The 25,579-nt window shown below is 40.1% G+C and overlaps 1 protein-coding gene across 2 annotated transcripts in view; it reads left to right on the forward strand.

The window, feature by feature from the left end:
• LOC134634915 (phospholipid phosphatase-related protein type 5-like) overlaps window positions 1-20,476 on the forward strand; it is a 123,435-nt gene extending 102,959 nt beyond the window's left edge. Inside the window, exon 6 of one of the 2 annotated variants that reach the window (XM_063484375.1) lies at window positions 17,114-20,476. In XM_063484375.1, the coding sequence (XP_063340445.1) occupies window positions 17,114-17,143 (30 nt within the window). In that variant the 3' untranslated portion in view covers window positions 17,144-20,476. Of the gene's footprint in view, window positions 1-10,706; window positions 10,878-17,113 lie in introns of those variants that run through there. The other variant, XM_063484376.1, reaches the window with a different exon arrangement.
• The last annotated feature ends 5,103 nt before the right edge of the window (window positions 20,477-25,579 follow it).

Raw genomic sequence — 25,579 nt, forward strand, 5'->3', positions numbered from 1 at the left:
GTTTGTGAATTTTGGAGAAAGAGTAACACATCATCCGCATAAAGGCTGATTTTATGTTCCACGTTCTTGCATTTTATGCCCTTAATTACTGAATTCTGTCTAATTGCTGCTGCTAGTGGTTCAATAAAAATTGCAAACAGTGAAGGGGAGAGTGGGCATCCCTGCCTGGTGCCCCTCAGGAGACAGAAGCTGGAGGATGTTTGGTCATTTGTTTTGACACAAGCTGTTGGGGAATTATATAATATTTTTAACCAGTTGATGAAAGAAGATCCAAAACTAAATTTGTGTAAAGTTGCAAATAGAAATTTCCAGTTAACTCTGTCAAACGCTTTTTCTGCATCTAAAGAAAATATTGTAGTTTCAAGGTTTTTACTGTATGAGTAGTCTATCAAATTAAGTAATCTACGTGTATTTGTTGATGAGTGCCTACCTTTTATGAAACCAGTTTGGTCAGGATGAATTAAGAGGGGGGTTATTTTCTCTAGTCTCTTCGAGAGAGCTTTGCAGATTATTTTGAGGTCTACATTTATAAGGGATATTGGACGATAGCTTGAGGGATATACAGGGTCTTTGCCTGGTTTTAGCAGGAGATTAATGTTTGCAGAATTCATATTTGATGGAAGTCTGCCATTTTCTTTGATTTCCAACAACGTTCTGTAAAAAACTGGTGCTAGAATCGTCCAGAATTCTTTGTAGAATTCTGCAGGAAAGCCGTCTGGACCTGGAGCCTTATTATTGGGCATACTTATCAGGGCTTCCTGGAGTTCACCTGATGTCAGTGGCGAATCCAGTGCCATTGCTTGAGTGTCTAATAATTTTGGGAGAGTTATGTTGTCTAAAAACTTATCAATTTCCTTTTTAGATGGGTTTATTTGTGGTGAATACAACGTTTTATAGAAATCCCTGAAGATGTTGTTTATTTGTTTCGGGTCATATACTGTGTTCCCAGATGAATCTTGAACAGCACATATAGTTGTTTTTTCTTTATTTATTTTTAGCTGGTTTGCTAGAAATTGACCGGATTTATTACTATGTTCATAATTTTGTAAGCGTAGTCTTTGTACTAAGAATTTTGTTTTTTTCTATCAATTATCTCATTTAATTCTAGTTTTGTTTTGCGTATTTTGTTCAGTGTTTCCTGATCTTGGTGGGACGCGTAGGCTTCTTCTAGTGATTTGATGGTTTTTTCTAATTCCTGAATATTTTTGTTTTCTTTTTTCTTTTTATGTGATGAGAAAGAAATTATTTTACCTCTCATCACAGCTTTCCCTGCTTCCCATAGAACAGAAGCTGATGTTCCGGGAGTGTCATTAAAGTCTAAATATGAAGTCCACTCTTTTTTAAAATATTTAATAAAGTCTTCATCTTTAAGCAGTGATGTATTAAATCTCCAGTTTTTACTTGGCGTAGTATTATTCTTGTGCATTAGTGTTAAAGATACAGGAGCATGATCGCTGACAGCTATAGGGTGAATCTCAGTGTCTGAAATGTCCCTCAGCAGTGAGCTGCTGACCAAAAAATAATCCAGACGAGAGTAGGAGTGATGAACATGTGAGAAAAAAGTATATTCCTTACTGGTGGGGTGAAGGGAGCGCCATGCATCGCAAAGACCAAAGTCGCTCATATACTGTTTGATTATATTTGTGGACTGCAAATTACGCTGAGTTCCTGCTGTATTGAGCCTATCCATTTCTTCATTTAGTCCAAGGTTGAGGTCGCCTCCAAGAACAAGTGTGCCATCTAAGTGTTCAGAGAGTGCACTGAAAAAAACGTGAAAGAATGAGGGATCATCAACATTTGGACCATATACACTTACAATACATAGCTTTTTATCAAGTATATATAGTTTAATGATTAAGAATCTGCCCTCTGGATCTATAACTGTATCGAGTACTGTGAAATTAATATTTTTATGTATTAAAATTGCTACTCCCCTTTGTCTAGAATTATAACAAGCTGAGAACACATTAGGAAACTCAGGTGTTTTAAGTTCATTCGAACCTCTAAGAGGTCTGTGGGTCTCTTGTAAAAGGACAACATCTGCCTGTAGTTTTTTGAGTTGGTTAAATATTTTTAACCTCTTTTCTCTGGAGCCAGCTCCATTTACATTCCATGTAACGAATCTTAGTGCACCCATAGATGTCTGTGTATAACTAGGGGTGTGCGCTGTGTGTGTCGCTTAGACAGGTGGAGAGAATACATCACTTGTTCATAAATAAAGAGAGGGAGAGAGAGAAAAAATGTGTGGCGAGATGCTCCCTGAGTCTGACTATGTGTGTGCATATTTACTAATATGAGTACGCTTGGCTTAAGTGTGTGTATCCTATATGACTGTGTGCGCTGTCTGACTGACGTAAATGTGCTGCCGTTGAGCGCATGACTGTGCGTGATCGTGCTGTGCGTATGTGTCGAAATAAAGGATGTTGTTTGTGGATGAGTGTGGAAGCAGGTGATCGAAGCAGTGAAAGAAAGAAAGAAAGAAAGAGACCAAGGACAAGGGTGAGCAGCATAAAAACAAGAGGGAAAAGGAGAGAAGAAAAAACGAGAAGAAAAAAAAAACAAAAAACCGGAAACATTCTGATCAAACCATTGACGGAGAGTGACGGTGTTAATTCTGCTATGATATCACACTTAAGATGTGATTTGATACTAGTAAGTTAAACAGATGTTAATGCAAGTTAGTGTGAGTGGGTGGGGAAAGGGTGTAGCGGATTCTTATCTGGTGTGAAGTTAATACAGCCACGGAGTGATGTCGGGGTCGCGGTGGAGCTGTCCGTCCACGTACAGCCGGTCCACAGCGATGACAGCGCGGGAGCCCTTCTGGATGAAGCCGCGTCGGATTGGGAAGAGGACCCTGCGTCGTTCCAGGATCTCTTTGGGGAACTGGTCGTTCACGCTGAAGTCCGTTCCTTTTAATTCCCTGCCGCGGCTTTTCACCTGTTCCTTTTGTTTGTAGTGGCCGAATTTGGCCACGATAGGACGTGGTCTCCCGGCCGCAGCCCGAATGGGGCCAAGGCGATGCACCCTATCAAAGACGATGTTCTTCACCGTGTCCTCCGGCAGCTTCAGGTGGGTTTTGATGAAGCTTTTTACCGTGGTTTCCGTGTCCTCTCCAGCGGCTTCTGGAATACCAGAAAATACCAGATTATCACGCATGCTACGAGCTTGTAGATCAATGACTGTTTCTTTTATTTTTTTATTTTCTCTATTGAGCTGGGTAACATTTTCTGTGAGACATTTCACCGACTCCCTTAGCGTGGCATTTTCAGCAGCGAGCGTTTCCACCTGCTGCTGGCTGAACTCCAGGGATTCTCGCAAGCATTTAAATTCCCGGTGAAGAATCTCCACCAAGGACAGCCTTGCGTCGAAACTGGACAATCGCTTGTCGATTGACTCCAGTATGTCGGCAATATCTTTTTTTTTTTTTTTTTTTTTTTATCTTTGCCGGCTGGCGATGTTGTGCCGGGGGAATCTGCCAGGCGAAGTCTTTTCGACGATGGCGTCTCAGATTTGGCCGGGGAAGCTGCACACTGGGCCTTCTTCATCACGAGATCCTGGAAGCACTGATCAATGTAATCTTGGAGAGCCTCTAAACTCTCCCCGTTGTTCTCCAGGGTGTTGGAGATTATTTAGACAAATATTGTTAGTTATAAGACAATTGATAAGTGTATTTGGTAATACTGAAGCTTAAAGGAATTTGTTCAAATCTAAACTACCACTTGCTTTAATTTTCCGCCAAAATCTCCGATGTCTGACGTCAGTTACAACATGAGTCGCTTACCTTGTCCGTCACTTCCGTCACTTACCTCCCTTTCTCTCCCGTTTCTACTTCAATCACGAAACTGATCAATGATCAGCTGATCGGCTTTTCTCTGTTGTTTATTTATCGCCCACTTTGCGCCAGAAAGAGGAAACCAGCGGATGTTGTGCTAAACAACAGCAGCACGTTTAAGCTTGATCAGCTGTTGTTAGAATTTATTTAATATTAATTTCTAGTATCAGCTGATGTTTGCTGGAGCCACAGCTGTAAAGCTGCTGGTCATGATATCAGTTTGGTTATCTGGTGAGAGGGAAACATGAAGATGAAACCAGGAGATGTCCTTACTGAATCATCAGAGCTGAACAGGTGATGTAGAAACAGGTTTACCTTTTAGGTGACATGAATGAGTTGAAGGGAAGTTATGAGCTGTTTCTGAGAGACAAATAACACCAGGATCCTTTTCTACGTAGCTGACAGCTGGTAACTGTGCAGGGGCGGGTCTAGCAAAGTTTTGCCAGGGGGCCAGGTAGGGCATTAACAGGGAAAGGGGGGGACAAGGAAATACTTTTCTTTATTATTCTCATTTAAAATGTCTCGCTTTTAAAAAAATAATTATCTGAGTCTTACAACAAACAATTGATAGATTGATACATATATACCATCAGAACAGTGTACATCACTGTCACAACAGTGTTTGTTTTCATTCAAAGGCTTTATGATTTTTCCTATAATGGCGGGCCGGTCTCTAGTCAAAATGCCCGGGACGATTTTTTTGTCCCAGTCCAGCTCTGTATGCAGCTCATCTGCAGTCTGGTGTTACCTACATCTTCCTATTCAGAAGGCAGAATTTCCGAGTTCTGAGTACAATCAAAAGCACCACGACTGCAGTTTTTGTGTTGGATGTAAAAAGCAGGCTAGAATCATGGCGGCGGTCAACGACGGTCCAGGCGTGGGATTTCTCTCGTGGAAATGTGCACATTATTTTTTCCTTTCTATTGGTAGGTGGCACAGTGCACTTGTGGCAAGTAAGCAAGCTAGAAGACTGGCAATCTTGCTGGGTATCCAGTTACGGAAGCAACACATTAACAAGAGAATTCTGAGTAAAACCAAAGTTACTTTCCCTAGTAACTAGTTACTTTGAAAGTAACGAGTAACTTGAAGTAACTGAGTTAGTTACATTACTAGTTACTTCTCTAAAAAAGTAACTAGTAATGTAACTAAATTACTAATTTAAAGTAACTTACCCAACACTGTAAATGAGTAGAGTTGCGACATTACATAATACAAAGTTATTTCATGTAATGATATAAATATATCATTACATGATATATATATGTAATGATATATATATATATATGTATGTATATGTATATATATATGTATATGTATATATATATATGTATATGTATATATATGTATATGTATATGTATATGTATATATATATATAGGTCTGTTGGAAACATCACATAAAACAGATACAAAGTAAACTGTTACAAAGCATCTCTGTACTGAATAAAGCAAAACATTTTTCAGTTCAGTTTAGTTTTCTTTATTTAGCACTCGGGCCTAGTGGTTATGCTTAGGTTGAATCTACTGGCAAAAGAGAGCCAGCTGAGGTGTTTGGCAGAGTGGAGTTAGGCAAGGTTCATTTATTCAGTCACAGCAATCAGTGAATGTTCTGCTCCCTCTGTTCCCTAAAAGTTTGCAAACCCCAGGAATCGCTGAAGCTGTATCCTGTTTTGGGGGTACTTCTGAAATTCTGACTCCATGTTCAGACCATGGAAATCAAGAAAATCAGATTTATCCTTTTTTTTTTTCTACAAAGAAGAAATCCAGCGGGCGGAGAATAGGGACGGATTATATGAGCAGCTAGTGAGTCTGTGGTACTTTCTCCAAAGCCTCTCGTTCATGTTTTATGAGACTGTACACACATCTTGAAAACAACAAAGCATCAGGAAGCAAATCAATAGAGCAGTCATATGGCCGGTATGGAGGGAGAGAGAGAAAGAGCTGTGTTTACTGAAAATGTCAGCTAGCCCATGATATACACCAGGGACAAAAGACAGATCAGGCAGTTAGACAGGCTAGGAACACAAGACTAACTTTAAACAGTTTTGGTGACTACTGAGACTCCAGGCAGAGATACAGTTATTGTTCCAATCTATATTTGAGCTATGAGTGCTAAGCCAAGAGTGTTCAAGAACCAGGGGAGTGTTAGGATCATTGAAAAGGAAAAGACTAATTTGGTAGAATGCTCTAGCTCTAATTTGGCACTTTTTTACTCTACCTGAGCACTCGAAGCAACTTGCCCCATTCACTCATGCACTTCTTCATATGCTTTTTTTGTTGTTGTTATAAATATGTGCTTTCTATCTAATATTTACGCTCCAATGGATGCAGCCAGGAAATGAACTACCAACCTTGTGATTACTAGATAACCTCTACTTTCTGAGCTACAGCCACTCCTGTTTTGAACATGATTGCCAGACAAAGCGAGACAGAGACTGATCAATAAAATTCTGTTCGGCGTCTCAGTCACCAAATTATTGGACTAAATGAGTGCGATTGTTGACAACTAGTTTAGCAGGCAGCAAAAGTCTTGGTAGGGAAGTGTCACTGTTTATTTTGCCCACCAGTATCCCAGCAGTTACTGACAGACAGCACACTGGACATCAAACAGGGCTATAGGGTTAAACCACTACCACACCTGGGGAAGTCTAACCACACATCACTGTTTTTGATCCTGGCATGTATCCCACTCAGCAAAACTGCTACAAAAATAGCACAGACAGTCAAAGACAGTCAAAGCTTGGCCAGACGGAGCCTCTTAGCAGTTGTAGTAATGTTTCAGCAAGACATACTGGGATATTTTAGAACACCCGGACCTGGAAGTGTTTTGTGACAGTGTACTATGCTACATCAGGAACTGCATAGACATTGTCACAGAGGATAAACACATTTGAATCCATCCCAACCAGAAGCCCTGGATGACCTGGGAGGGCCAGAGACTGCTGAAGGAGAGGAACACCGCCTTCAAGTCTGGTGACGTGGCTCTATACATCAAACCCTGTGCCAACCGGAAGAGAAGCATCCATGAGGCAAAGTCAGACTACAAGAGAAAGATTGAAGAACACATGGACAGAAATTAAAGCAAGCAGGTCTGGCAGAGGAACTGACCCGCTACTTTGCCCGGTTTGAGGTGGGATCACAAGAGGCAGCTGCATCCTATCCTGATACCATCAAAAGTCCCATCCTCACAGTGGAGGAGCACAATGTGAGGTGCATGCTGCATGCCGTCAAACCTCGGAAGGCAGCTGGACCTGATGGTATCTCAGGACACATACTGAAGGACTGTGCAGACAAACTGGCTGGGGTCTTCACGAGGATATTCAACCAGTCCCTGTTTTAGTCGGTTGTCCAACCCTGCTTGACGTTGTCTGTCACATTCAATCCATACCAGTTTGCCTACAGAGATAATAGGTCTACTGATGTTACTGTGGCCACAGCTCTCCATGCTGTTCTGTCCCACTGGCCACATTCCACTTGCCTTTGGGCGATGAGTCCACCTACAGGGATGAGGTGGAGCATCTGACAGTGTGGTGTAGAAAAAACAACTTGTTTCTGAACACTGCAAAAACCAAGGGGCCTATTGTGGACTTAAGGAAGAAGTCACTCACCATCAGCGGGGTCTGTGTGGAGAAGGGACTCAGACTTCCGCTTCTTGGGAGTCAACATCAGCGAGGATCTGATCTGGGAAACGCACACTGCTGAGGTAATGAAGAAGGAAAGAGACTGCTTTCTGAGCATTCTCACAAAGAAAAAACATCCCTGAAAAACTGTTGGTGTCCTTCTATTGCTGCACAGTAGAAACAGTCCTGGCCTTTTTTCCAGCTGCACAGTAGCACAGCAGAAAGAGCTCCACAGGGTTATCCAGATACAGTCAGCCATCCTCTGCTCTCACTTGAAGAACTGCACAGCTCCTGGTATCTCAAGAACATTAATAAAATCCTTTATTAAAGAGACCCAACTCACCCTGGTCGTGTACTGTTTGAGCATCTACCTTTAGGAGGATACCTAGGTATTTAAAGAAAAATGCACCCTTAGAGAGCAAACGTTTCTTAGGAGGAAAGATGGCCAGTGGTTCTTGTAATCTTCAGGCAGCATTGCATTAAAAACAGGCATGATTCTGTTGTGGATATCACTGCGTAGACTCACAAGCATTTCCAGAAATCATTGTCTATGGACAGAGTTCGCTGTGCCATTTAAAGGTTAAAGCTCTGTCACACAAAAAGAAGCCATGGTCAAAAATGATGCTAATCTTTTTTTATGGTAAATGTTCTATGTTTAATTGTGAAAAGAACATAGGTTTATGTGATTTTAAAATTATTCTATTATTTGTATTTATATTTTGCACTTAAAAAAAAGAGTTATGTATTTGCACATTGATCCCCCTATAGTTGGCGCAAACCCTGCAGTCCCCCATTTTAAAGATAGGAACCACAATCCCAGTGTGTCAATCCAGAGATACTGCCCCAGATCTCCACGCAACATTGTCGAGGTGTGTCAACCAGAACAGCCCTACAACATCCACAGCCTTTAGGAACTCATGGCAAACTTCATCCACCCCAGGGGCTCTGCCAGCAATCAGCAATTTAACTGCCTCAGTGACCTCACCCCCAGTGATGGATGAGTCGTCCCCCTCGTCCCCTGACTCTGCTTCTTCTCTGGAAGATGCGTCAGTGGATTAAGGAGGTCCTCAAAGTATTAGTTCCACTGCCTGACAATATCCTCAATTGAAGTCAGAAGCGCTCCATCCTCAATATGCACAGTATACATACAGAACCGCTTTACTCTCTGGAGTCACTTGACTGTTTTCCTGAATCACTTTGAGTCACTCCAAAAGTCTTTCCTGTGGCCTCACTAAACTTCTCTCCACCCCGAGTTTTTGCTTTAAGTCCTGCCCGAGCAAGGTGCGCTTGGCCTGCTGGTACACATCGGCTGCCCCTGAAGTCCCACAGATTAGCCTTTCTCCACCTGATGCTGCCCTTAATCTGGTTCAGGGGTTACCACCTCAACAGGCACCACCCACCTTGCGGTCGCAGCTCAGTGCAGCAGTACCTCAGCAAGGTGCTAAACATGGTCCATGGTCCATTCAGACTCAGTTCAGTCTACATCACAATACTGTTGAAGCTCTGCTGGAGGTGGGAGTTAAAGATGTATCGGACCAGGGGCTCTGCTAGGCATTCCCAGTGCACCCTCACTGTATGTTTAGATGTGCCAGGTCTGTCCAGCATCCTGCTCTGCCACCTGATCCAACTCACCACCATGTGGTGATCAGCTGACAGTTCAGTCCCTCTCTTCATTAAAGTATCCAGAACATTCGGCCACAGACCTGATAATAAGAATACAAAATCAATCATCGACTTGCGGCATGGAGTATCCTAGTGCTATGTACACTTGTGAGAAAACTCTGATTTGCACAGAAGTCTAATAACAGAACACCGCTTGGGTTCTCACCAAGGGCATCTTCAGACTAGGACAGAGTCGAGCCCCAGACTCACCTTTCCCCAACAGAAAGGTGACGTTCCATATCCCAATCGCAAACCCTCATGCACCCCAGGGGCTCGACCACCACAGGGGTTTTGCCAGCAAGGATTTGTGACGTGTAGTTGGGATTGGTCCACCAGGGGCTCCGCCCTTTGCTGCCTGGCACACGCTGCACCTGATCCCTTCAGCGCCTTCTGCAGGCGGTGGGCCTACAGGAGGGTGGGCCTATGCCCCTTCTGCCCCTGACCGGGCCCCATGGGATGAGGCCCAGCCAACAGGCGCTCACCTCCCCAGGCCCGTCTCCAAGGCCTGGCACTGGTAACACTATCCCAGGCAGGGCCAACTGTTGTCTTGATGTGACAAATATAAGGGCCTTCTGAATCACTGTTTGTCTGGCCCCTCACCCTGGACCCTACCAGGGGGCAAAAGCCCCCCAACCTGGGATCCCTGGGAAACATAAACCCCCTGCACCACAATAAGTTAGTGATTAATTTCAAATAATATAAGTTAATTCATTTAGCCCCACCGATGTAAGATTTTTACAGGTCTTTTAATAGTAACTGATCTTTAATGTCCTCAAATCAAATGAAAGTAGTATATTTTTTTTTCTTAAAGACACTTAATGAATAATTAAAGCAAAAGCTACTACTTCCAGCACCACTGTCACCAAAACCTGTTACAGTAGTTAACTACTAACTAATTAATTTTTAAACTAATGTTGGAAATTGAAAGCAAAGCACAGATTTGCAGACAGGTGTGAACAAAAATGCAAAGCTTTAGGTAGGCTATTTTCCAGAATTACAGAATCCATTGTAAGGAAACCAAAATACACAGCACTTCCTTAACAGGCAGGGACATGCGGGTTTGATAACAGAAACTGAGACAAAGACTGAGTTGAAGACAACGTCATTCATACACAAAAGGATAATCGGGGAATTGGACAAGGGAGGGTAACAAGGTGCAGCTGAAGATTATCAAATACATTGAGATTTGGGGTGGGGGAGTGGGCAAACCTGACTCATTAGGATAAGACAGAAAACACTGAGGGAACAATATAAACTGTAGTGTAAACTGGAACTAATAAACTAATAAGGCTCAGCATATATGAAAATCTAAGAATTAACAAGAACCAAACTACGAACCAAACAGAGAACATATTAAATAAGGAATTCAAAATCTAGAAATCATAAAATAATCAGCAGCATTGACAGAATTAGTAGATTCTCTGTTTACATTGTGACCCATTAGTTGTACATTTTGATACACAAACTAGTATCAAAATCTCAATGTTGGATGTTGCCATTTGTTTTGTTTTTTTGTTTGTTTGTTTTTTTTGCCATTTGTTGCCACTTGTTGCCACACAGACACACACTCATGAACACATTGCTGCTGCTGCAGGAGACGGATGATGAAGATGAAGGCTCTTGCAACATTAAGGAGTGCCTCGAGGCCTTCCTGCGCTGGCTGCGAGGTCTCAGCTGGTTCAAGTGGCTCAGGAACAAAAGGCAAATAAATTACTCTGTGAAGTGATGTGAGCTCTGCCAGATTCAATGTCACACTTCCTTCTGTTCTTTCTTTTAAATATGTCATACAACTGGCTGATATTTTGCTGTAGCTATCGTTCAATCTGAGTGCTTTCTGTTTTACACCTACAATAAAAGAACCTACTTTTGGCTGCCCCCTGTCACAAGGGGTCACTCTGCATGTTTGATGTGTCTGACTGTATGTTTGGGCTTTTCCTTATGCTACTGTTTGAACTTGGATCTGTTTAGATGCTTCTCCAAATGTGGCCCATACCTACATCTTTCTATGGGCCACACTTAGCCTTCACTGGTGGCTCACTCATATGAAAAGTGTCTGGTGTTTTTTTCTGTCTTAAATTTTACAAAGTTCTCTGGTATTTATATTTGGAAAAGTTGCATATTGAATCATGTAACACACAATGTTCAGCATTATTATTGCTGAACTCCATAACCCTAATAAATCCCTCTAAATGCTGTTATTGGATTTATTTATAACATAGTGGTTCTTGTGAATAATGTGGTCACAAATATGCAGGATTAAGTACCATAGTAGATATTATACACAAGTGGCTATCCCAAGTACACTGAAAATCATCGTATTACAAAAATTACTGGTGTCCCAACAGAAGTTTTCCAGGATTTACAAAGCTGAACCATTTTCAGCCCGCAGAAGCTGTTTAAAACTGAAGTGTGACAGCAGTCGGAATAATTTACTGAGGAAGAAATTTAGGAGTAGCTACAACCCCAGTTCCAGAAACTTAAAATTAAAAGAAAATAAAAATAGTAGAGTGCAGTGATTTTTTTATACCATAAAATACCTCTGTGCAACAGGGCCAAAAACCAAAAACATTTGGAGCCCCCATGATCTTCAGGGCTCCCTCAGGCAGCAATTCATTTAAAAGGCACGATTCTGCTATGATGCTGCACAGTGGGAAACATAATCCTAATTCAACTTTTAGAGACATGTTACTGCCTCAAATTGACGGAATGAGTAAGGACAAGAGAAGCGTGCATGTCGGTGGGAGAAGGTAATGTCGAGCAGGGGATATGCATCCATCAAGATAGAAATATGCAATATGGTAGAAAATGCAGAAACCAGATAGACGAGAAGCAGGTCAGACGAGGGGGTCCAAAAGCTGGGAGAGCAACCACAGTGCTGCAGGACCGGGCTGAGTCATCTGAAACAGGTGAGGAAAACCCTGGGATGGAGAAGGTACCCTAACAGATGACCAAGGCAAAAGGCAAACCCTTAATGCCGATTTGCGGCAACTGTTGGAGGTGATATTTAAGGGAACTGCCAAGAGCAAGCTCAACAGCCTTTGGAAGTTCATCTACGAGGTCTGCAAAGAGATGTTTGGTGAGCTTAGGAGGAGTGAGCCCACAGCCCCAAGGAAAGGCAGAAGAGAGAGAGATGGAACAACTGACCAAAGACTGACACCAACTCCGTCGGAACTGTAGGAAAGCGGCACCCCATGACAAAGCCAGCTTGAAGGAGCTGTGGGAGATCTCTGTCCAGAAGAGCGCAGTCCTGGGAACAGCTAAGATACTGCGCAGGACCCTCAAGCTCCCAGGTAGAGGACCCGAGATTGAAGGATAAACCGCCCGCACGGGCGAGCTGGGTGGTTTTTTTTTATATGTATATATGTATCTGTGTGTGTGTGTGTGTGTGTGTGTATATATATATATATATACATATATACATATACACAGTGGTCCCTCGTTTATGGCTTTAGTTACGTTCTAAAAATAACCCTCGATGGGTCGAATCCACGAAGTCCACTGTTATAGAATGAAACCAGAAAGGCACCCACGGCTGCCTTTGACGGTGCAAACGTTTCATCGACACTGTTGTGTTTGTTGGGGAGGAAACTTACAAACATACAGTACAGCACTTCAGAGTCACACTGCTAGCGATCGAAGATTCATGTAAATTTGACAAGCTGAACACATTCTGTACTGTACAGGAGACACGGTGCAAGATTGATTGACAATGGTCTACAGCCAAACAGGACGCAGAACACAATAAGCTGTAAAAAAAAACCATGCAAAATTGCACAAAAATAAATCTGCGAAACATTATGCAAATTATGCACAGAATTCGATTTGATTCTTCAGTTTTGATGCGTGTGAGTCTTTTGGTCCATAAAAGAGAGGGTGATTTACTGTCCACTGAATTGGGCACGTGTTAAAGTGCACTCACTGAGCTTGCTGTGTCTTTTCATTTCCTCTAAGACACTCATTTAAGAGTGAAATATAGAATATACACCACCCCTATCTGATGATTCAGTTCACAATTTCCAGCTTGTACTTGGCTGCCTGAGAAAGAGCACCAAATCTCACTCTCTCACCTCAGCTACGACAGCCTCTGCGGAAAATTGCCTGCTCTAAAAATAGCACAGTCTAAAGATGCCTGGAAGCTAAACGAGCCACAATAAACAAAATGCCACTGCAGGAAGCAACCTTTGAGTCGCAAAAATGAAGCCCACGCTTCTCTTTTCTCTTTTGCTTGAATCTTTAAAGCAGTGACATCACTTTAAGTCTCCAACACAGAGAATAATTTACCTCAAAGATAAATGAGTGGAACAGGCTAACATTTTGTCCTGACCTCTAAATCTATGAAAGCAGATTACCTTTAGTACATTATACAAGTGGAATCCTAATTTTATTAGAAACCTGACCGGAGAAAACTACCAGATATCTCCTCCAATATAAATGCTCATAGGTCTCTGTAGTCAAGGAGGATAAAAGAGAACAATATTAGCTGTACAGCAGAAATGCATCTGTAGGAATGACTGACTTAGGCTCTATGTCATAGTCTACTTTCTTAAAGCTCTCCTGGACAGTAACAAGAAGTCTCAGCAGTAATGTTCCAAGCATATGGAACACTTTTGTTTTCACACTTTATAACAACCAGTCCTCTGGTATCAGACTGACTTTTGATATAATATTAGTCCAATCCAACTTTATTTATATAGCACTTTAAAAAAAGTTGACCAAAGTGCTTTCCAATAATAAAACAGAGATAGCAGTTAAAAACCATACACCAAGCAGACAAAGAAGTAAATATAAATAACAACAAAATAAATACATAAATGAAAAAGAAGATAAAAATAAATCAGTATATATATATTAAATAATAAAACATGAGTAAAATAGACAATGAGATATACAATGAATATGATTAACAAAATAAAAGGATTAAGAGTGACCAACAGCTGACTAAAACTGACTACAGGTTGACTCTGGTACTACTCCTAAAAAGCCTTTGAAAAAAAGTGTGTTTTTAAAGTGATTTAAACATTTCAAGTGTTGGTGCATTTAGGTGCAATTTAACCCCCACTTTATCTTTAGGTGAAGTCTTTTTTTTCCCCAAGCACACCAAACGAGTTTACAAGATAATAGGTCAAAGGTTACCATAGTTGTCATAAGTTTCTTATCCCGACACACTGGGTATCATAATATGCATCCGCATCTTCAAAGGGAAGAAGAAAAGACACATTAGTCTCTTTACGTTTAGGCTTTATTTTTCCTGCTTTTAGCATAAAGTAATCCATTCGCTGCGATAATGTCAAGGTGTCTAGGTAGTTTATCAAAACACCTGTTGTCCTAATCTGCCTTTTTTCTTTTCTTTTTTTCTTCTCAATAATAAGCTAGCCAATAATGCTGTTTTCCTGGGACCACTATCCCCCAACCAACCTACTGGCGTATTCAGTTACACAATGAGAGTTTTTTTAAATTTGATTCGATTCAATTCTGTTTTATTTATATAACACCAAATAACAACAGTTATATTAATGTTGTAAGGTAAACACTCTACAATAATACACAGAAAACAGAGAAACCTATAACAATCAGATGACCCTCTATAAGCGAGCACTATGGCGTCTTTTTGGATAGATATGTTTCAAACCACTGCAGCGTAGTACCTTTAATATCTAAAGCATATGCTAATCACCGTATTAAAACATTATGGGCAACAGTATTAGGATAAGCACAGAGATGAGTCTCTGTTAGAGGCCATAAAAAGATCATTTGTAACCTTCACTAAAGCTGTTTCTGTGCTGTGATGGGCTCTGAAACTTTAGCAAAGCAAAAGACCCAAAGTCCAAAGGAAGGAAGGAAGCTGTGGTCTACCATCCTTAAAAAAAAAACAATTACATCACTGCACAAATCAAAATATTATTACACTGGCGTGATCCTACCTCTAAAACACAGTGGAATGAGATTGATTATGGAGTGATACCAGATGTTCATATACAGGCTATATTACGAACATATGGAAATGGTAATTAAAGAACAAGGAGGATAATATTAAAACTCTGAGCTGGCATGCGTAAGATTCAGATTTTATACCAAACAGACATGATGACAAGTTTGAACTCTAAGGAAGAGTTCTGGGCTAGAAAAGCAGGATTCTGTAGATGTCTCCAACTAACAACTTACTATGATCAAAAAATCTGAGAATTATTATAGATTCAGCAAACCTTTTATTCAGTTGTTCATAAATTCTTATGGAGCAAATTGTAAAAGGGGAATAATTTCCCAAATTAACAAGTCTCCAGAATATGAAAACACTCAAAACAAAGAAAGGGAGAAAGAGAAAGATGGGATAGGAAAATTGGGAGAGGTAGGGAGGCCTCACAAAAGCAGACGATGAACAATGGAAGGGCATCTGAGTAGTTCAGTGGGAAAGCACAAAAACATATACAGAACAATGTAGCAAAATTATTTTATTACTCCCCAGATGAAGGTGCACAATAAAAAAGGTGCAAACTGCAAACCATTATCATGTCTTCTGGGAATGTCGACAAATACAAAACTATTGGATTGAAATACACCAGCAACTAGAAAAGCTATAAATACTTAGCAGACTTTAAGACCGACATTATTCTTTAATAGAAAGAAAAGATATCAGTAAATATATGCTGTTTATTCTAATAGCAGCAGCAGCAGCTTTTTTTAAATTGGTTGGTTTTGGTTTTGGTTTTTGGATTTTTGCATTCACTTGTTGGGGTGACACATGTTTGAAGTCAGGAAAAGTCAGGAAAGGATAAAATCCCGACTGCTACTGCTGAAAATTAGGAGTTTGGAATTACAGCCCTGTTGCACTAATCTCGTGTCACATCATGCAAATATACCATGTAAAAAGTATCTGTTCTACCAGATCTGCAAGACTGATGGAGAATCATTTATAGAGCAGCATCTCTTTTTGTTTAGATGAGAAACATGTAATTCTGTATATCTACTGTGTTTGGTGAGTCTTTAATGCAAAAGAAATTTGCTCTGCGGGACAAACTCAGCCTTAAACACAGAAGAGAAAATCATTTAGTCAGAACCACTATAGACAAAAGAAAATTGTTTTTTCCCCAACTGTAGAAATGTGTCTTTAGGGATGTAGCTCTGTTCTGGAGAGAGCAGTAGTAAAAGCCTAGCACAGTACACACCAGGCAACGAATGCGGGGGGTGGGTGGGTTGCAAAGCAGTTTGCAGATGTTAGCTTGCACAACATAGCTGTGCAAGCTAACACAGCTAACACAGGTTTAGTTTAACATCTGGATTAATAGTTAGTGAAATCATTTTCCTGACTATGAAAGTCTGAGTTGTGCATCCTTTCCCCTGATTAGCTGTGTGGAAAAAAATCATTATGTAGCCGTCCACTTTTTCCGGTGCTCCATAACTAAACATTAGAAAATCCACTTTGCTTGTGGAGAAACTAATTATCTAAATCTAATCTCAGCCATCCACTACTTAATCGTTTTAATGCTGCAGTGGTTCCTAAACAGTGCAGGATTCTATGATATACATTTAGAACCTAATGAGAAGTATTGGAGTGCTGCTTTCATTGGAGTTAATGAGGTCATTTTAAGAGAACAACCTAAACATCCTACACAAGGAAAAGCTTTGCAGGCTCATGAATCAGTCATTTGCTAATCATGGTAAATTAATTGCTACTGAAATAACTCTTTTACTCAATTGGAGCTCTCCAATTGCTTCGACACATGGACACGGTGAGCCAGGGATCAAGCCTTCTGACTGGTAGACGTCCCACAATGTCAACCACCTAATGAATATGACCCAAAATAAACATGCTTAAATGATCACATGTAATGGCTAACTTCACAGGCATTTTCTTACAGTCAGGTCAAATGCCATTTGTGATGTCTTCTCAGATTTCTACATGTGTATTTAGGAATGCCAAACCAGGTTTATTTTTGAGGCATTCGCCAAATTTTATGTCTTTTGTCCTGATTTTGTTTGTTTGCTCTTCCTGCCCCTTTATAGAATCACATCGCCTTCGCTGAGGTCACATGATGTGGAATCGGCTGTGTGGCAGACCCACTGGACGTCCACACTCTTCACCGTCCAATCCAATTATTAAGAGTGCAGCGCTAAACCCATTCTTAGTGTGTGTCTGGTCTGTGGTATGTTGTTCTTTGTTGTCTTTATCAGGCCCCTGTTTTCACTCGCAATTTCTTGTACTCAAAGAAAAAAGGTTTCTTCTGCTTCCATCTATGCACTTATTCTGAATCGTTGTTGGACTCCCAAATGAAGCCAAGCAGACTGGGAGACTAGATGATCATGTGAAGGACTGGACTGGATACAACATCAGTGCTGCTCAAGTCAAATACATTATTATTTTATATGTGAAAAAGTATTTTTCCAATAAGATGGTTATAAGGAAAAACAGTAAGTTGACTGACTGTCAAAACTCTCTCTTTCTATATTTTATTACTTCCTTGTGTTGCATCACATTTCTAAAGCAATGCTGTGAGTATCAGAATGTAACTACTGAGCCTGTATTTATCAAATTAATCACAGTGAAATTTTCAACTTAAATCAGTGATAGAAAATAAACAGACTAAAGAGGAAAGGTATACTGTACCAATTCTGATTGCATAAACAGAGTTTCTGAGTATTTGTCGCTGTAAGACAGAAAGCAGCAGTGGTAGACTAGAATGATTGACAGATGCAGCATAAAACTGCTAACGTAGCCCCCACAATGTCTAAAAAGCAGGGTAATGGTGTTTGGGGGATGTTCTCTCATGCTCGTTTCCAACATTTGGGAAGTCCAGTGCTTTGCTGGACCACACATGAAAATTCTCAGAACGTTGATAAATACAGGCTGAAGTTAAAGGAGCAAATAAGGAAAACTGAAGTGTTTTTCATCATGTCTGACTTCTCCAGCCATCTCACTAAGGGTTTAGGGTACAACAGTCTATGTGTTTATACAGTATACAGTCAGCTGCAACCAATGACAACAATATACACTCTGACTATACTTTGACAAAAGTATTTAGGCTTTCTTAGCTGCACCAGACAATCACCCCTCCCTCTGTTTTTGTTCTGTGTCTCTTTGCCTTCGACTTCTAGACTGCTGCTTTGACTTTCTCCTATAAAAGTTTGTGATATAGTTTTCAAACCTGCCCTCAACACTTGAAAAGTGCCCAGGAGCTGATATACAAAGCAGAAGAGTTCCAAAAAGACTTAGTCCATAACTGACTAAGATGATGAGCAAACTAAATTTTAAGTTATTATTGTTGAAATGCCCATACTTTGAAAGTTCATAAGTTTTTCTTTGTTTCTTGTAATTGTAACCAAATTTAGTATGGTGACTCCATTTATTTCATAGCAAAGTCAGCCACCAAAGCAAAAGCAACATGTAATTACAAGATTGGATAAGTAGGAGAAAATGGATGGTAATGATTGATGATTAAGTAGTAAATATCTGGCATTTAGGTTTAATGAATGGCGCACATCTGCATTAACTGCTGACATCAGAAAAAGACTGTCACATGAAATTTTTGATAAAGACATACTTGAAATGATAAAATATCTAAAGATATCTGTTTTCCTTAACACTACTTAAAATAAATCAGAAATCACCATAAATCTTGTCCCACTTCTGTAGTATTGTAGGTTAGCGTTGTATCCAAGTCCCATTTTTCATCTGTGTTGTCATTGCGGTGTCATTTGTATTGGGACTCCTTCTTTGTACCAAAACCATTTTGGGCTTTCTTTGGCATTAAAACACACAGAAAATCTATTGGCCCTTCAAATCTCTATTTTTGTAGTGACAACTAAAGCACTTATTGATGAAGACTGCGAATAAGAACATTCACAAAACAGCACTTTAAATCAAGCTATGACTTCCCTCATTGCTAATGAAATGGCCACAAATTTCATAACTGCTTGAAAACAAATCACACAGAATATTTGAGATTTTAAGGAACAAAACCTGCTTAAATGTGTATCAGAAGAGCTGCAACACTGTCCCAGTATGCCAAAAGGTTGATTTTGTTCATCTGGACGTTTTCAGTGGGAGAAACGTTTCATCACTCATCCAAGTGACTTCTTCAGTCTCAGCTGACTGCAGGTTTCCCAACCTTATAAACAGTACATTTGCATAATAACTAAAACTAGCACCACTGATGAACAATGGGCTGGGAGGTCAGTTCCTTCATCATTAATATGCAAATTGTCATGACCATTGATCAACAAATACTGATCAATAACCATGAGTACCATTCACAGAGAGTTGGGGAATGGCTGCAATCACAGCATTGTAAGATGGTGACAGATGTACCCTTAGGCCCCCTCCTCGATTCAGTAAAGTCTTATCTTATCTTATCTCTTATCTTCTCTACTGGATTGGCTGGAGCTTTCTTTAGGTGCCTTTCCAGCTTTGACAAAAGTCCATCTGGGATAACCACATTTACTCAGGACCTTCTTGATGTGCTGTTCTTCTGCCTCCCTGGCCGCTGTGTCAGTGGGGATGGTGTTCGCTCTGTGTTGTAGTGTCCTGATGACACCCAGTTTATGCTCCAGTGGATGATGAGAGTCAAACTTTAAATACTGATCCTTATGCGTAGGTTTACGGTACACTTCAGCTTTTAGATGTTCCCCATTACTGATATTCCCCAACTCTCTGTGAATGGTACTCATGGCTATTAGTCAGTGGTCTCTGATCAGTGGTTGTTAATCAATGCTCATGACAATTTGCATATTAATGATCAAGGTACTGACCTCCCAGCCTATTGTTCATCAGTGGGCTGGTTTCAGTCATTGTGCAAATGTACTGTTTATAAGATTTGGGGAAACTTGCAGTCAGCTGAGACTGAAGAAGTCACTTGGATGATGACGAAACGTTTCTCCCACTGAAAACGTCCAGATGAACAAAATCAACCTTTTGGGATTTACTTACCTGGATGATTGAGCATGCATCAAGACTATCCCAGCATATTCAAAACAAAAGAGAACTGTAAAAACGTATATGTTAAAACTACAAAAAATGCTTATATGTATATCCTTTCAGTCATATTGTACATTACTGCTTATCTATTTTCTTATGACTGTGCATTGTGTGTGGGTGCGTTCACAATAGATGTTTCTTTTATCTCTCAGATAACTGTTATTGCTTCTTTATCTTATTTAAGTAAAACAAAGTATGTTTCATGTTAATGTTCACAATTACACTTACATTTTTATACTCTCTGTTCTATTTATATTTCAGTTCTGCTGTGTATCCCATTCCTTAAATGACCTTGTTCTGACAAGGGTTACAACCTTTTCTAAACTTGTGATTTTTACCTTTTTCCTCCATGCTGTAGTGATTCTTTACTTCTGGTGGACTACTTTGTATGGATGTCATTGCACCTCTTCTGACCAAGTTATTTTTATATTATTCATGTTCTTCTTTTCAAAATTCTATCCAGTTCTTTTCAAATTTTAAGTTAAAACTGTGACCTTTTACACTATAGAAGAAGTTGTTTACAGCCTTTGAATAAAAAACACTAAAAGGACTCAAATCCCCATCTCTTTTTTCTGTTAGGTCTTAATCGTTCTTAATTAAGTATTAATAATCATACTTGATTAATCATACTTGATTAAGACTTTCCTTCAAAGCTTTAATTTTTAAAGACACTTAACTGATAATTATTTTTTCTTCCAGTCCTTGAATCTGCAAGAAAAAGTGTTTTCAAGCGAATATTAATTATATTCAGAGTTTAACCTCTAGGAAGGCAGGGGGGTGCAGGAAATATGGATGTTCTCTGTCCACTTTTCTTTATCCTCTTCATTTGTCCTTCCTGTATACATTTTGACTATGTGCGTGCATCAAGGACTTGCTAATGACTAAAGGCATAGGCTACAGCCTAGCTTCAGCCTGGGAGGAGTGAGGCAGACTGGGACCTGGCATCACGGCATCCAAGCTGAAGGTGCGACCTCTGTCATGCTGGGCAGCTGGATTTCTGTTGCAAAAGGTACCAGCAATGAGACTGGAATGCCGAGTGTTTGTGCCAGAAGACTCTGAGTCTGGTTATGGAGGTCATGGCCTGGTGATTCAGTTTTCACTATTGGGGCCCCATTTCTTGCTTGCTGAGTGATTGATGGGCAGCCGGGACTGAGACAGGAGACTGCTGTTGCAGTATGAAACTGGACAGTGAGATCATGCTGTCATAGCAGTCATGCTGGGAATCCTGGTAGTTGAAATCCTTGGAATCGATAGTCTGCTTCGATCCCACTTACCGGTTCTTGTGCTTGCGCTACAATTAACTGATTTCTGTTATCAGAGGACGAACATAGTAGGGCAGAGTGGATATTACCTTTATTTCTATTGCACAAAAGCATAATGGTAAAGTGCAAACTGCATCCAGGACAGAAACAACTGTATTATGCTGCTAAAACAACTTCAGCTCTGTGAAAGTACAGACAGCATGCTAACGCTAAGCTAGCCAAAACCCAGAGTGACGCTAAAGCTGAGTGAATGTTGATCCCAGCCTAGGAGTAGGAGTATCATATGTGTGTCCTCATCATATGTATGGGCTCAAATTGTGGTCATAAATATTTTGTACTTGTAAACCAGGATTTGTATGTGTAAAAAGAATTTGTGTGTGCGTAAAAAAGATTTGTGTGTGGAAACGTGTGAAAACTCTGCACTCAAGTTTCAAGTTACAAGTACGAATTTTAACCCTATTTTTCTTCCTTTCATCTGATGTTGTGGAAATGACACAGTCTTCACTAGTGGGGATAGTTACAAAGCTTTCTTCGTTATGAATTAGTGATTCATGTTTTTATTGAACACTTGAAGATAAAAAACAGAAACTCTCGTAGAGGACATAAAGTCAGAGATAGAAACGACAAGGAGCAGGTGCATCTAGTACAGGTAGAGCTGCCGCAAAAACCCACAGAGCTCAGCAGCCAGCGCAACAAATTCTGGATCCTTTGCTTTTAGTAGCATTAGCATTAGCAGCACATGCTGCATCCGATGTCAAAGGACCTTTATGCTGCGCACTGTTACTCTCAGCAATGGTCCCGGGTCAGCCCTGACTTTGTGTTAAATAAATCCTAAAGTAATAATATTATTTCTAACCACTGATATACAACTTTATCCTTTCAACAGCTACTGAAAGTTAGGGGAGCTAGCTTCTATCGGATATTTATATAGAGATCCTCCAGCTTCAAACTGTATTACCCTTCAAGGACCTGCAATTCAAAAAAGTGCCCCTCTGACAGCCAAACCCATCTGTTCTCTGATTGGATTGTTAAATTTGTGATTGACATGACATTGACCAATCAGATGAAAGGAAGAAAAATAGGGTCAAAATTCGTACGTGTAACTTGAAACTTGAGTGCAGAGTTTCACACGTATTTTTTGGCTAAGTCCACACACAAATCTTTTTTACACACACACAAATTCTTTTTACACATACAAAACTGATTTACAAGTACAAAATATTTATGACCACAATTTGAGCCCATACATATGGATAGGGATTTGTGATGGCGTGTGGGACTCTAGCATCAGGTTTATATATATACATATAAAAAGTTCAAGAAAGAAACAATTCAGTTTTAAGAATATTTGTCCTATAGAAAGTTTTTTTGTTATGTGGGAAATCTAAATTAAGGTGTAGAATCTTAAAGTAAACAAATAATTCTTGAAAACAGCTTGTTCAAGAAAGCATAATACTCATTTTAGGTACAAATTTTCTAAATATCAAAGTGTCTTTTCTTATAATAAGTCACATTTTCTTCAATTAAGCATAAATTTTTGACAGTTTTGTCTAGTTAAAAGGCATACAGCAGTTAGATTAATTTACTAGTTTTAAGAATTCTAGTCGAGCAACTTTTGCTTACCCCATTGGCAGACTTTTTCCCTCAAAACAAGAAAATTTTGTCACATTTATGAATATTTGGCTTGTTTCAAGTATAGCTGTTTTGCAGTGTAGTTAAATGGTAATGATGAGACACTTTGTATCAGGTCATTTTACAGAGTAAGATGAAAGTAATGTTATGAGGAGTACAATGAATTATTTTCTCCTTGGAGTAATTAAGTAATGTACTGCATTACTTTTAATAAAAGTGTTCTGTGTAATATGTGTAATACATTACTTTTTTGAGGAATGATCCACAACGAAGAGAGGAAATACATCCAACATGCACAAACATTTGACCACAAAACATGCATCAATTTGTACAAATGTAATGTCTTTGATATGCTGCTTACTGATGGTGGTAACTCTCAAAGTGAAGCTAGTGAGAACACAATGAGAATCAATAAGAGAACTGATTAGGTATTGAATCAATAAGTAATATCAATAATGGAATCGGAATCACTAAATTCTTACCCTGCTGGGCAGAAAACACTCCCTCTAAGCCATAAGGATGTAATGATGCATTAAATCTCGAGTTCCTAATTGGTGTTGGGACTCTTTTGTGTTTCATAGAGATAGACACTGGTGCATGATGTCTGATAGTAATAGAATGAATTTCTCTGTCAATTTCTGGATTAAATACCAGGTGGAAGTCTCCTCCTATTATTATGGTGTCAGAGTGATCTGAAACTGAAGTGCTCGTAGGTTTGAGTCTATCACCCCTATTCTCACTGGCCTCCACTGGCTTCCAATTAAATACCACATTGATTTCAAAATCCTACTGCTTACCTATAAAATCATAAATAATATCGCACCTAGTTACCTTATTGATCTCCTTAGCATGTATACTCCCAGTAGAACACTGAGATCGTCTGACCAATTGCTTTTGGTGCAACCTGGGTCACGGCTGAAAACCAGAGGTGACTGTGCCTTCAGTCGCACCTAACCTCTGGAATAAACTTCCTCATACTATTCGCGCGTCTGACTCGATCCAGACCTTCAAGTCTCGATTGAAAACCCAACTTTTTAGCTTAGCCTTCCAGGCCTCCTAGAGCAGGCCTTTTAAGTGTACTTTCTTGCCCTCCCCTTTCCTCTCTTTTGCTTATATTGTTTTATCAATTTTATCGTTAAGTCTTACTTGCTTATCTGCGTACTTGTATATTTGTATGCCTCCCACCTGCTAGCTTATCTGCTTTTGTATTTTACTACTGTTTTATTGGATTATGTGGAGCACTTCGGCTACCTCTGGTTTTAAATGTGCTATACAAATAAAGTTGTATTGTATTGTAAGTGAAGAATGTATGAAAAAAGAAGAGGTCATCAACATTTGGGCCATATATACTAACGATACACAGATCTATATTTTAAACACATATATTCCAGACTAACCTAAAAATAACAAGAAAAGCAAAGAGACAGGCTATGCCTCCTTGGATAAACTTTTTTCGCATCAGGAACAGGAACTTGCGTCGCTCTAGGATCTCCTTGGGAAACTGGTCATTGACCCTGAAGTCCGTTCCTCTCAGTTGACGACTGCGGCTCTTCACCAGCTCTTTCTGTTTAAAATGTGTGAATTTGGCCATGATCGGTCTGGGTCTGCATCCATCTGGTCATTTGCCTCCCAAATGGCAAAGACATTTGAGAAAAGCCAATGTCTGGGATTTTTCGGTGGGTTTGGGTTAAATGTCTCGCCGTTATTTCCAGATCCTCTTCTGGCTTGTCTGGTATTCCTGAAAACATCTAGTTGTACCTCTTGCTGCTTTTAGCTCAACAGTTTCTTTGATTTTTTTGTTTTGTTTTCTTCTGAGAGGTGGGTCATTCTCTCATTGACGGATTTCACCGACTCTCTGAGGGCGGCGTTTTCAGCAGCACGTGTTGGAATAAACTGGCAGAGAAAATTAGTGGCTGAAAGGTTTTCAATCAGTTTCGTGCCATGTTCAGTGCTGCCAAGATTCTCCCTGCATCTCATGTTACTACAGCATCGCTCTTCTCACTTACCTGTCTCAGAGAGAACGAGAGGTACAGAACTCCTTCCACACTTGTTATATAAAGTGAGGTTCACAGTCTGAAATGATGTCCATGGAAATTCTGTGAAGGTGGAACACATGGTTCATAATAAGCTCGACAGTCTCCAGTAGTTTCAGCAGTTTCAGTTGGGTGACAAAATGAGCAGCTTCGGAGAAAAAATCCACAATAATTAATGTAACTGTGATAAAATCCAGGACAATATAAGACCAGGGACATTCAAGTGCAGGTTGAGGTCAGTGGAGTCCTGAGGGAGGAGAACAAACTGCCTTGTTTTGGGCACATATTTGACAGGCAGAACATCTTTCCATGTCCATTACCTGGCTTGGGTTCATCCTGCCGAGCGTTCCAGAGTAACGACTCAATTTCCTGTCACAGTGAACCGCTAATACAAGACCGGTGGGGGCAAGATTGTTGCTTCTTCAACAGTGGCATCAGACATGGAGAACTGACCGGATGAAGTGTCTGGGTTCACATTCAGGGAACCAGGTCTTTAAGTGATCATAAAAATTAAAGCAAGTGAAGAAGAGACCCCACCTGGTTTGTCTGGAGTTCAGTCGTTTAGTGGCTT

This window comes from Pelmatolapia mariae, linkage group LG9, assembly GCF_036321145.2.
Source record: "Pelmatolapia mariae isolate MD_Pm_ZW linkage group LG9, Pm_UMD_F_2, whole genome shotgun sequence".
NCBI classification, from domain to species: domain Eukaryota; kingdom Metazoa; phylum Chordata; class Actinopteri; order Cichliformes; family Cichlidae; genus Pelmatolapia; species Pelmatolapia mariae.